The 13,762-nt window shown below is 37.6% G+C and overlaps 1 protein-coding gene across 1 annotated transcript; it reads right to left on the minus strand.

Annotated features, from left to right (window-relative positions):
• Window positions 1-374: 374 nt before the first annotated feature.
• On the minus strand, window positions 375-662 carry LOC121443697 (small ubiquitin-related modifier 2-like). Its single transcript, XM_041645503.1, has 2 exons — window positions 509-662; window positions 375-451 (listed from the first exon to the last, which is right to left on the minus strand). The coding sequence occupies exons 1-2, from the start codon at window positions 660-662 to the stop codon at window positions 375-377; spliced, it is 231 nt and encodes a 76-aa protein (XP_041501437.1).
• Between the last annotated feature and the right edge of the window lie 13,100 nt (window positions 663-13,762).

Here is a 13,762-nt window from a genome sequence, read left to right on the forward strand (position 1 = left end):
TAAAACACTGAGAGCAAAATAACTTCCTGGAATATAAAGATAAGAGCTGAATGAGCGAGCATGCCACTAATGGAGCAGGGGGATATTTTCCCAGAACCAGTACTTTCCCCCAGACCACCTCCATCTGCTGTCAATCAAAACAGAACATTGGCGATTTAGTTTAAAGAAGAAAAAAAGAAAAAAAAGCACAATATGCTTGTGCACATACACCAGTTACTTTATGTACAATAAAGAAATGGGGACAGGGAAATGAAAGAATAGAGAAAACTATAGTGTAGTAGTCAGGATGTGGTCGAACCAAATTGTGGCTTTCTAATTGCCAATGTATTCTTGGTCTATAACAAAATTCTGGAGTAAAGTAGCAGGTTCCCTGTTTAGTAGACACCTCCTGTCTGCTGCTGGAACACATCAATCGTATCTTCATCCTCCATTTCCAACTGTGCAGGTGTGTCTGTTTCATTGATTGACTGCCCATCAAACCGGAATCTGATCTGCCTCATTGACAAACCCTGTCTTTCACAATAGGCTTTCATTAGTTTACTAAGTGGTGTATGCCTCTTAATTTTAAACTGCACCACAGAGCCATCCTGCCCCTCCACCTTCAAATTAATATGGTCGTTGTTCTCGGTCTTGACTCCTTCCTTGGGTTTCTCATTGGCCATGGCGAACGCTGGAGTCTCCTCAGTTGCCGCTTCACAAAAGAGGCACCAGGTCCGCACTGAAGGAGCACACAGGCCCCACCAAGAGCGGCAGTGGCGGACTAGGTGGAGGGCATGCGCATGCCATGTGCTCTTAGCTCAGATACTTATGAGTAATGATTTTTCTCTATAGCAGTTGAAAGATAGCTAATTCATGTTCTGTGATTCTTTCTCCACTTAAGTCAACTTTTGGCCCAGAATTTCTTCTTAGCATATTTCTTTTTTCTCTACTTTAAAATAGAGTTTTCTCTCATCCAATACATCCTAATTACAGTTTTCCCCTCCCTCTACTCCTCCCAGTTTCTCCACACCACCTCTCTCCCCTAGATTCATTCCTCCTCTCTTTCCCTTCAGAAAAAAGCAGGCCTCCAAGAGATAACAACCAACCACATGATGGGAACCCAACTGGAGGAAAAGAGTCCCCAACAGGCAAAAGAGTCAGAGACATTGATTCCCACTGTCAAGAGTCCCACAAAACACCAAGCTAACAGCCATAATATACACAGAGGACCTGGTGCATACCCTTACAGGCTTTGTGCTTACTGCTTCAGTCTCTGTGAGTCCTGCTTAGTTGATTCAATGAGGCATGTTTTTTTGATACCTTCTATCCCCTCTGACTCTTACAATCTTTTCTCCCTCTTCTGTGGGGGTTCCCCCGAGCTCTGAGGGAAGGGGCCCAATGGAGACCTCTAACTTAGACTTTCTCTCTGCATGTGTGGCTGTGGTTCTCTGTAACCACTCCCATCTGCTGCCGGAGGAAGCCCCTTCAATGACAACTGGACTGACAACAATCTATGAGTATAACAGAATATAATTAGGAATCATTTTATTGTTTTTTTCCCAGTTGTATTAGGTTCTATCCTAGGTTCCTAGATTATCCAGTCTCCAGTTCCTGGCCATTCAGGCAGTTTGGGGCACAGGTTCCCTCTTATGATATGGGCCTCAAGTTAAACCAGACATTGATTGGCCACTCTCACCATTAGTCACCATTGCCCCAGCACATCTTGTAAGCAGGACAGATTGTAGGTTGAGGGTTTTGTGAATGAGTTGGTGTCCAGGTTTTTCTTCCTTCCTTCCTTCCCTTCCTTTCCCTTCCCTTCCCTTCCCCTTCCTTCCTTCCTTCCTTCCTTCCTTCCTTCCTTCCTTCCTTCCTTCCTTCCTTCCTTCCTTCCTTCCTTCCTTCCTTCCTTCCTTCCTTCCTTCCTTTTCTTCTTTCCTTCCTTCCCTTCCTTCCTTCCCTCCCTCCCTCCCTCCCTCCCTCCCTTCCTTCCTTCCTTCCTTCCTTCCTTCCTTCCTTCCTTCCTTCCTTCTTTCCTTCTTCTTCCTTTATTTATATTTTGTTTTTTGAGACAGGGCTTCTCTGTGTAGCTCTGACTGTCCTGGAACTCACTATGTAGACCAGGCTGGCCTCGAACTCACAGAGACCCACCTGCCTCCTAAGTGCTGGGATTAAAGGTGTGTGCCATCACTGCCTGGCTTCCAGTTTCTTTTTCTGTAGCCTGCAGTGTAATTTCCTGTACCAAAGAGAATAAAATATAGGGGAGAAGTCTCCATGTGGGCACCAATTTTACCTATGTTTAATGAATGTTGTTCTTGGCAATGGGGTCCACTGTCAGTTTTAAGAAAGTGACCTTCTGTCCTAGAATCAACTTGTGTTGTTTAGTGATCTCCTTGGCCAACAGCTCACTGAATGCAACACAGTTCACCATTGGAACTGACTACAAAAGACTTCATGTCCTCCACTACCTAGAAGATCTCAGTAGGGTCACCATCATATATTCCCAGAAGTTTCTACTGAACCACTCCAAAATGCTCCCCAATTCCAGCTTTCTCTCCTCACATGTTCTCACTCTATCACTCCCCTTCAACTTGATCCATCCCACTCCAACCCCTACCTATGCCCAAGTCCACCTGAAAAATCTATTCTATTTCCTCTCCCCAGGGAGATCCATGCTTTCCCCTAGAGCCCTCCACTTTACCTAACCTCTCTGGGTATGTGGATTGTAACTTGGTTATTATAATTTACTTAACAGTTAATATCAACTTATAAGTGAATATATACCATATTTGTCTTTCTTGGTTTGGTTACCTCACTCAGGATGACTTTTTCTTATTCTATTTGCCTGCAAATTTCATGATGTCATTTTTTAAACAGGTGTGTAATACTAAATTGTGTAAATGTACCACATTTTCTTTATCTGTTCTTTGGTTGAGGGACATCTAGGTTTTTTTCCATTTTCTGCCTATTACAAATAAATGTGCAAAGAACATAAGTTGCCTTCAATGCATGAGCACAGGAGACTACTTCCTAAATATAACCTGAGTAGCACAAACACTGAGAGAAACAATTAATAAATGGAACCTCCTAAAACTGAGAAGCTTCTGTAAAGCAAAGGACACGATCAACAAGACAAAATGGCAGCTTACAGAATGGGAAAAGATCTTCACCAACCCCATATCAGACAGAGGACTAATCTCCAATATATACAAAGAACTAAAGAAATTGACCATCAAAAGAACAAATAATCCAGTTTAAAAAATGGAGTACAGACCTAGACAGAAAACTCTCAACAGATGAATCTAAAGTGGTTGGAAGACACTTAAAGCAACGTTCAATATCCTTAGCCATCAGAGAAACACAAATCAAAATGACTCTTAGATTCCATCTTACTCCTGTGAGAATGGCCAAGATCAAAAACACTGATGACAACTTATGCTGGAGAGGTTGTGGGGTAAAGGGAACATTTTTGCATTGCTTGTGGGAGTACAAGCTGTTTCAGCCCTTTTGGATGTCGGTATGGTGATTTCTCATAAAATTAGAAGACAACCTTCCTCAAGGCCCCAGCAATACCACTTTTGGGTATATACTCAAAGTGTGCTCAATCGTGCCACAAGGACGTGTGCTCGACTGTGTTCATAGCAGCATTGTTTGTCATAACCAGAACCTGGAAACAACCTAAATGCCCCTTGACTGAAGAATGGATAAGGAAAATGTGGTACATTTACACAGTGGATTACTACACAGCAGAAAAATATAATGACATCTTGAAATTTTCAGGCAAATGAATGGAGCTAGAAAAAAAAAATCATATTGAATGAGGTAAACCAGACCCAGAAAAAGAAATATCATGTGTACTCACTCATAAGTGGTTTTTAGACACAAGTCAAAGAAAACCAGCCTACAATTCACAATCCCAGAGAACCTAGATGACAATAAGGCCCTAAGAGGGATATTTATGGATCTAATCTACATGGGAAGTAGAAAAAGACAAGATCTTCTGAGTAAATTGGGATCATGGGGACCATGGGAGAGAGTCGAAGGGGAGGGGAGAGGAAGGGAGGGGAACAGGGAAAAATGTATAAATCAATAAAATCAATAAAAAGGGAAAAAAAGAGCCCAAAGACCACAAAAATGTCTTATCATTCTAACTAAGACTTCAAGCACTATATGGAATATGTATAGAGAAGTTGGACAACCTTGTTTTGTTCTTGATTTTAGTATAATTTCTTTGAGTTTCTCTCCATTTAATTTAATGTTGGCTATAGGCTTGCTGTATACTGCCTTTATTATGTTGATATATGTTCTTTGTATTCCTAATGTCCCCAAGACTTTTATCATGAGGGGCTGTTGAATTTTTGTCAAAGGCTTTTTCAGCATCTAACAAAATGATCATATGGGGTATTTTTCTTTTAGGTAATTTATGTAGTGGATTAAATTTACTGGACATTCCTGTATCTCTAAGATGAAGCATACCTGATCATGAAGAATAGTTTTTTTTTATGTGTTTTTGAAATCGGTATGTAAGTAATTTATTGAATAGTTTTGCATCTATGTTCATGAGAGAAATTGGCCTGTAATTTTTTTCTTTGTTGAGTCTTTCTGTTGTTTGGGTATCAAGGTAACTATGGACTCATAAATGAATTTGGCAATGCTCCTTCTGTTTCTATTTTGTGAACTAATTTAAGGACTATTGGCATTAACTTTTTTTTGAAAGTCTGGATGATTTCTATGCTAATATCATCTGGCCCTGACTGCTTCTATTTCACTGAGGGTTATAGGTTCATTAAATTGTTTATCTGATGGTATGGCCCTTCTGTCTTATGTGTTCAGAGTTGTTCAATATCCTTGAGTTTGTAAGCTTTCTGTTGTAAGTTATTGAAATATATATATATATATATATATATATATATATATATATATATATATATAGCTTGAAACCACAGTTCTCTGATAGGATTCTGGAAGTTATTTCAATCTTGTTGTATCTATTGAGACTTGCTTTGTGACAGAGTATGTGGTCAGGTTTAGAGGAAGTTCTATGAGGTGTCTAGAAGAAGGTATACTCTTTTGTATTTGGGTAGAATGTTCTGTAAATATCTTTTAGATTCACTTGGTTTATAATGTCAGATAAGTAAGTATAGCATTTCTCTGTTTTGATTTTGTCTGCATGATCTGTCCATTGGTGAGAGTTGGGTATTTAAATCTCCCAGCATCAGTGTGTTGGGTCAATCTCTATTTTAAGCTATTGTAATGCTTCTTGTACAAACTTGATTGCTCTTGTGTTTGGTGAATAGATGTTAAGAATCTCAGTGTCCTCTTGGTGAATTTTTCCTTTGATGAAGATGTAACCTTCTTCCCTATCTCTTTTGATTAATTTTGGTTTGAAGTATATTTTGCTGAATATTAAGGTGACTACACAGGTTTGCTTCTTAGGTCCATTTGCTTGGAAAATCTTTTCCCAACCTTTTACCTTGAGGTAATGTTTATCCTTGATGTTGAGGTGTGTTTCTCCACTACAGCAGAAGGATGGATTCTGATTTTGCATCCGTTCTGTTAGTTTCTGATTTTTTTTTTTAAATTGTGGGATTGAGTCCATTGATATTGAGAGATAACAATGACTAATGATTGTTCATGATTGTTGATTCTTGTTATTGTGCTGCTGTTGTTGTTGTTATTGTTGGTGGTGGTGTGTGTGCTTTTCTTCTTTCCATTTGATTTTTCTGATGGAGATTATTATTTTCTGTATTTTCATGTGTGTAGTTAATTTATTTAGGTTGATGCTTTTCTTCTAACACCTGTGTAGGCCTGGATTTGTAGATAGATATTTTTTAAGTTTGTTTTTATCATGAAATATCTTATTGTCTTCATCTATGTAATTGAAAGTTTTGCTGTGTATAGTAATCTGGGTTGACATCTCTATTTTCTTAGAGTCTACAAGACATCTCTTCAGGCCCTTCTGGCTTTTAAAGTCTCTATTGAGAAGTCAGATGTAATTCTAATAGGGCTGCCTTTATATGTTGTTTGGCCCTTTTCCCTTGCAGGTTTTAATATTTTTAGTGTTTTGATTATTGTGTGGTGAGGGGACTTCTTTTTCAGGTCCACTCTACTTGGTGTTCTGTAAGCTTCTTGTATGTTTATAAGTATATCCTTCTTCAGGTTAGAAAAATTTTTCATTATTTTGTTGAAAATACTTTCTGGGCCTATGAGCTGGGACCCTTCCCTTTCCTCTATTCCGATTAGTCGTAGGTTTGTTCTTTTCATAGTGTCAAAAATTTCCTGGATGTTTTGTGTCAGGGATTTTTTAGGTTTAACATTTTCTTTGACTGATCTATTCTTTAGTATCTTCAATGCATAAGATTCTTGCTTCCATCTCTTATATTCTGATGGTGAAGCTTACCTCTTTAGTACCTGTTTGAATTTCTAAATATTTCATTTCCAGATTTCTTTCATTTTGTGTTTTATTTATTGAATCTAATTCTATTTCCAGCTCTTGAACAGTTTTATTTGTTTCCTTTAACTGTTTGCATTTTTGTGGCATTATTTTAGCAACTTATTCGTTTCCACCAATTATTTGCTTTTGTTTTCCTGATTTTCTTTGAGGGATTTATTCATTTCCTCCAGCTTCTTATTTGTGTTTGACTGGATTTCTCTATTCACTTCTTGTTTAAGAATGTCTATTATCTTCAGACAGTGAATCTTATTCCCTCAGTTAGACCTACCTAGCCTATCCCAGGAGCCCTTACAAACACATCCAAAGAATTGACTTACTAATACCTTGCATGTTTCTTTATTGAATCCATTTGACAATAAAAATTAAATATCACAAATTCCCATAAATCTCATGCTAAGGATGCTGAACATTTACTTAAGTGTGTTTCAGCCATTTGAGATTCTTCTGTTGAGAATTCTCTGTTTAGATATGTATTCCAATTTTAATTGGATTATTTGAGATTTTGATGTTTAATTGTTTGAATCCTTTATATATTTTGGAGTTTAGCCCTCTGCCTGATGTGGAGTTGATGAAGATCTTTTTCCATTTAGTATGCTGCCTTTTAGTCTTATTGATTGTGTCCTTTGCTTTACAAAAGCGTTTCAGTTTCAAGAGGTCCCATTTATTTATTTATTGTTACTTTTATTGTCTTGCTACTGGTTTTATATTTAGGAAGTGGTCTCCTGTGCCCATGCATGGAAGGCTACTTCCCACTTTCTCTTCTATCAGGTTCAGTGTGGTCGGATTTACACTGAGACCTTTAATCTATTTGGACTTGAGTTTTGTACATGGGGATAGATATGGATCTATTTTCATTCTTCTACAGGTTGACATCCAGTTATGCCTGCACCATTTGTTGAAGATGCTTTCTATTTTCCACTGTATGATTTTTAGCTTCTTTGTCAAAAATTAGGTGCTCATAGATGTGTGGATTAATATCCAGGTCTTCAATTCATTTCCATTGATCAACTTGTCTGTTTTTATGCCAATACCAGGCTGTTTTTATTACTGTACTTCTATAATAGAGTTTGATGTCAAGGATGGTGATCACTCTGGAAATTCCTTTATTGTATAGGATCGTTTTGGCTATCCTGGGGTTTTTTCCACATAAAGTTGATTATTTTTTTTCAAGATCTATTGGGAATTGTGTTGGGATTTTGATGGGGATTGCACTGAATCTATAGATTGCTTTTGGTAGGAATGCCATTTTTATTATGTTGATCATACCTATCTAAGACCATAGGAGGGTTTTCCATTTTCAGATATCTTCTTCAATTTCTCCCTTCAAAGACTTAAAGTTCTTGTCAAATAGGTCTTTCACTTTTTTGGTTAGTGTTACCCCAAGATATTTTATGTTATTTTTGGCTATTGTGAAAGGTGATGTTTCTCTGTTTTTTTTTTCTTAGCTTTTTATCCTTTGTATATAGGAGGGCTACTGATTTATTTGAGTTAATCTTGTATCCCTCCACATTATTGAAAGTATTTATCAGCTGTAGGAGTTCAGTGGTAGAGTTTTTGGGGTCACTTACATATACTATCATATCATCTGTAAATAGCGAAAGTTTGACTTCTTCATTTCCAATTTGATCTCCTTTTGTTGTGTTATTACTCTAGTCAAATTTCAAGAACTATGTTGAGTACATCTGGAGAGAGTAGACAGCCTTGTCTTGTTCCTGATTTTAGAAGAATCGCTTTGAATTTCTCTCCATTTAATTTGATGTTGACTGTCAGCTTGGTGTATATTGCTTTTATTATGTTTAGATATGTTGTATCTCTGATCTCTCCAAGACCTTTATAATGAAGAGGTGTTAGATTTTGTTGAATACTTTTTCAGCATCTAATGAGATGATCATATGTTTTTTTTCTTTCAGTTTATTTATATGGTGGATGACATTGAGAGATTTTCATATGGTGAACCATTCCAGCATCTCTGGGATGAAGCCGACTTGATCATGTTGGATGTTTTTTTTTTTTTTTTGATATGTTCTTGGATTTGGTTTGCCAGTATTTTATTGAGTATTTTTGCATCAATGTTCATGAGTGATATTGGTTTGTAATTTATTTTACGTTTTCAAATTTTGTGGAGTACTGGTTTTTGTAGTAAGACCTAATGATTCTCTGGATTTCCTCAGTGTCTGTTGCTTTGTCTGCCTTTTCATTTCTAATTTTGTTAATTTGGATGTTCTCTATTTGCCCTTTGATTAGTTTGGATAAGTTTTATCTATCTTGTGGATTTTCTCAAAGAACCAGCTCTTTGTTTCATTGACTCTTTGTACTGTTTTCTTTGTTTCTCTTTTCTTGGTTTTAGCTCTCAACTTGAATATTTCCTGCCATCTACTCCTCCTGGGTGAGCCTGTTTCTTTTTGTTCTAGAGTTTTCAGGTGTGCTGTTAAGTCACTAATGTGAGATTTCTCCACTTTCATTATGTTGGTACTTAGTGCTTTGAACTTTCCTCTTAGCACTGCTTTCATAGTGTCCCATAGGTTTGGGTACATTGTGACTCCATTTTTGTTGAATTCTAGGAAGTCTTTAATGTTTTTTTTTTATTTCTTCCTTGACCCATGGGGTGGTTCAATTGAGCACTGTTCAATTTCCATGAGTTTGTAGGCATTCTGCAATCTGTGTTGTTGTTGAATTCTAACCTTAAACCATGGTGATCTGAAAAGATACGGGGGATTATTTTACTTTTTTTTTTTGTATTGGTTGAGGTTTGCTTTGTTACCGAGTATGTGGTCAGTTTTAGAGAAGGTTCCATGAGGTGCTCAGAAGGTATAGTCTTTTGTGTTTAGGTGGAATGTTCTGTAGATGTCTTGTAAGTTCATTTGAGTCATGACATCTATTATTTCTCTTATTTCTCTGTTAAGTTCCTGTCTGGTTGCCTTTTTCATTGTAGAGAGTGGGCTGTTGAAGTCTTCTACTATTAGTGTGTGGGGTTTGATGTGCAATTTAAGCTGTAGTAAAATTTCTTTTACATATGTGGGTGCTCTTGTTTTTGGGGCACAGATGTTCAGGATTGAGACTTCCTCCTGATGGATTGTTCCTGTGATGAGTATAAAGTGTCCTTCTCCATCTCTTCTGACTGATTGTAGTTTGAAGTCTAATTTTTTTACATATTAGCATAGCTACACTCACTTGTTTTCTAGGTCCATTAGATCAGAAAATATTTTCTCAAACCTTCACTCTGAGGTTATGTCTGTCTTTGAGGTTGAGGTGTTTCTTATTGCTGTTTTGCTTTTCTGAATTTCAGGATAAACTCCAATTTCTGTCTCTGGGTTTTCATTAATTATGATACAGAGAATATCCAAATTAACAAAATCAGAAACAAAAAGGAGGATATAACAATAGACACTGAGGAAATCCAAAGAATCATGAGGTTATACTTTAAAAACCTATACTCCACAAAATTGGGAAATCTAAAATAACTTCATAATCTTCTCAATATACATTATTTACCAAAGTTAAATTAAGATCACATAAATTATTTAAATAGACATAAACCCCTAAGAATATATAAGCAGTCATTAAAAGTTTCCCAACCAATGAAAGTCCAGTGCCAGATGGGTTTAACATAGAACTCTACTAGCCTTTCAAAGAAGAGATAATGCCAATATTTCTCAAATTATTCCACAAAATAGAAGCAGAAAGAAAATTGCCAAATTCATTTTACAAGGCCACAGTCACCTTGATACCCAAACCACACAAGGATTCAACAAAGAAAGAGAATTACAGAGAAGTTTTCCTTATAAATAGACTTATAAAAATAACCCAATAAAATATTTGCTGTCCAAATCCAAAGAATCAACAAGATTATCCACTATGACCAGAGATGTAGCAGGAATGGTTCAACACATGAAAATCAGTAAATGAAATCCGACATGTAAAAACACTGGAAGAAGACAAAGCACACGATGATCTCATTAAATGCTGAAAAAAACTTTGACAAAATCTAAAACTCCTTTATGATAAAGTCTTGAAGAGATTAGGGATACAAGAAACATGTATCTACATAGTAAGGGCAATTGATACTGGGCCTGTAACCAACATGAAATCATATGGAGAGAAACATAAAGCAATTCTACTAAAATTGCTAAAATTGGAAGCATGATAAGTTTGTCCACTTTCTCCAAAGCTATTCAATATAGTACTTGCAGTTTTAACTAGAACAAGAAGACAATTGAAGAAGATCAAAGGGATGCAAACTGGAAAGGGAGAAGTCAAAGTATTGCTATCTTTAGATGATGTGATAGTATACACAAACCATCCCAAAATTCTATCAAGGAACTCTTACAGTTGATAAACACCTTCTGTGAAGTGGCTGATTAAATAAAAAGATTAAGTAAACATGAAAAAAATAATTAAAATAAAATCTGTACCCCTCCTATACGCAAATGGCAAATAGGCCCTTATTCACCTCCCTACACAAAACTCAAGTCCAAGTGGATCAAAGACCTCAACATAAAACCAGATACACTGAATCTGATAGAGGAGAAAATGAGAAATATCCTTGAATACATTGACACAGGAGACAACTTTCTGAACAGAATACCAATAGCATATGCACTATAATCAACAATTAATAAATGGAACTTCATGAAACTGAAAAGCATCTCTAAGGCAAAGGACACTGTCAACAAGACAAAATGGTAGCCTTCATAATTGGAAAAGATTTATACCAACTTTACATCTGATAGAGGGCTAATATCCAAAATATATAGAACTCAAGAAATTAGACATCAACAAACTAAATAATCCATTTGGAAATGGGGTACCGATCTAAACAGATAATACTCACAAAGGTAATCTGAAATGGCTGAGAAACACTTAAATGATCCATAATAACCTTAGCTATCAGGGAAACACAAATCAAAATAACTCTGAGATTCCATCTTATACCTGTCAGTTGGCTAATATAAAAAATGCAAATGACAGCTCATGCTGGAGAGGATGTTGAGTAAGGGGAACACTTTTCTCTTGTTGGTGAAAGTGCAGACTTATACACCCACTATGGAAATAAATATGGAGGTTCTTCAGAAAATTGTGAATTGATCTACCTTAAGATTCAGCTTGTGTATCTATCCAAAAGATGCTCTGTCCTACCACAAAGTAAGTCAGTTGCTCAGCTGTGCTCAAAGTGGCATTATTCATAATAGCCACAAACTGGAAACAACCTAGATGTCTCTCAACTGAAGAATGAATAAAGGAAGTGTAGTCTATTTACACAATGGAATATTATTTAGTTGTTAAAAAATCCCATCATGAATTTTGCAAGCAAATGGATAGAACTATAGAAAATCATCCTGAGTGAGGTAATCCAGAACCAGAAAGTCAACCATGGCATGCACTCACTTAAAAGTGGATATCAGGTATAAAGTAAAGGATAATCAGACTACAATACACAGTCCAGAGAAGCTAAGTAGCAAGGAAAGCTCTTGTGGGGAATATAACTAGAGGTTTCTCCCCTGTCTGTCATTTCCTGAATAACCACTCTGAGCTTAATATTGATTACAGACTGTTTGACAAATGGCTCAGGCTTCTTGCTAGCTAGGTCTACATATAAATTAACCCATTTCTAGTAATCTATTTCTACATATCCCATGGCTTACCAGTAATGCTCTGGCATCTTACTCCTTTAGTGACTGCTGGCATCTTTCTTGACCCCACCCCTTGTTCACCTGTATCTCTGCTTGCATTTCCCACCAAGCTATATTCTGCCTTTCCATATGTCAAAGCAGCTTCTTTATTAACCAATGGCAATAAAATATATTCACAGAAAACAGAGGGGAATCCCACATCAGGGGGACAGGTGTAAATAGGAGGGATTAGGTATGGGGGAAGAGATGGAGGGGGAGATGACTAGAATTGTAGGGACTTGTGGAACAATATGGAAACCTAGTACATTGGAAACTCCCAGGCATCTGCAAGGGTGATCCTAGCCAGGAATCCTTGTAATGAAGCCTAAACCAGCCATTTTTCTGTAATAAGGCAACTTCCAGTGGTAGAAATGGAACACCAACCCAACCACAAAACCTTCACCTACAATCTGTCATGCCTGAAAGATGTGCTGGGGCAATGGTGATGCAGAACTCTTGGAAGTAGCCAACCAATCAGTGGCCTACTTTGAGGCCCATGCCTCAAGAAGGAGCCCTTGTCGAGCACTGCCTGGATGACCAGAAATCAGAGGCTGGATAGCCCAGAGACATAGGGCAGAAAAAAGTTAATGAAATAATTCTTGATGATAATTTTGCTTTATTCTTAGATTGGTGCCTAACCCAATTGGCATCAGAGAGGCTTCCTCTAGCAGCTGATGGGAGCAGAGCTAGAGGTCTATAGCCAAATATTAAGTGAAAAGAGATCCCAAATTGGAGATCTCCATTGCATTTCCCTCCCCTTGAAGCTCAGGGAAGTCTGTGGAAAATGGGGAAGAAGATTCTATGACCAGAGGGGTCAAGGACACCAGGAGAACACACCCCACAGAATTAACTAAGTAGGGCTCATAGTGACTCAGAGAGACTGAAGGGCAATCAAAGTGCCTGCATTGGTCTGCACTTGGTCCTCTTGGTGTTTTTATGGGACTCCTAACAGTGGGAGTAGAGGTGTCTCTCACTCTTTTGCCTGCTCTTGGAACCCTTTTCTTGCTACTGGGTTGCCTTGCCCAGTCTTAGTATGAGGGTTTGTGTCTAGTCTTACTGTATCTTGTTATGGCATGTTTGGTTTGCTATCAATGTGAGGCCTGCTCTTTTCTGAAGGGAAACAGAGGAGGAGTGGATCTGGGGGAGGATGAAAGTGAGAGAAGAATAAAACAATAGTCTTAGGTCAAGAAAAGGTATTTGGATTTTATTTCTGTTAAAAATAGAAAACCTTTGAAGATATCTGAAACAGGTTTAAACATATTACTTATTTATTTTTACATTTAGGAGTACTGCCTGCATGTATACATGTGTGCAATACTCATGGAGGCTTGAAGAGGATAGTGGGTTCCCTGGAACTAGAGTTGTGGACTGCCACATATGTGCTGAGAAATGAGCTTGGGTCCTCTGTGAAATCCACCAGTGCTCTTAAACAATCAGCCTTCTCTCTAGCCCCAGAAGTGATATGGTATCCTCCTCTGTATGCTGTGAATACCATTGGTTAATAAATAATCTGCTTTGGGCCTATTGCAGTGCAAAATAGGGCAAGGCAGGAATTCCAAGCAGATAGAGGAAGAGAGAGTAGGCAGAGTCAGAGAGATGCTATGTAGCCACTGGAGGAGAAAGATGCCCATGTGCTTGCACTAGTAAACCACAAGCCTTGTGG

Source organism: Microtus oregoni, unplaced genomic scaffold, assembly GCF_018167655.1.
Source record: "Microtus oregoni isolate MIOR12 unplaced genomic scaffold, Mior012 000112F_000, whole genome shotgun sequence".
Classification (NCBI taxonomy): domain Eukaryota; kingdom Metazoa; phylum Chordata; class Mammalia; order Rodentia; family Cricetidae; genus Microtus; species Microtus oregoni.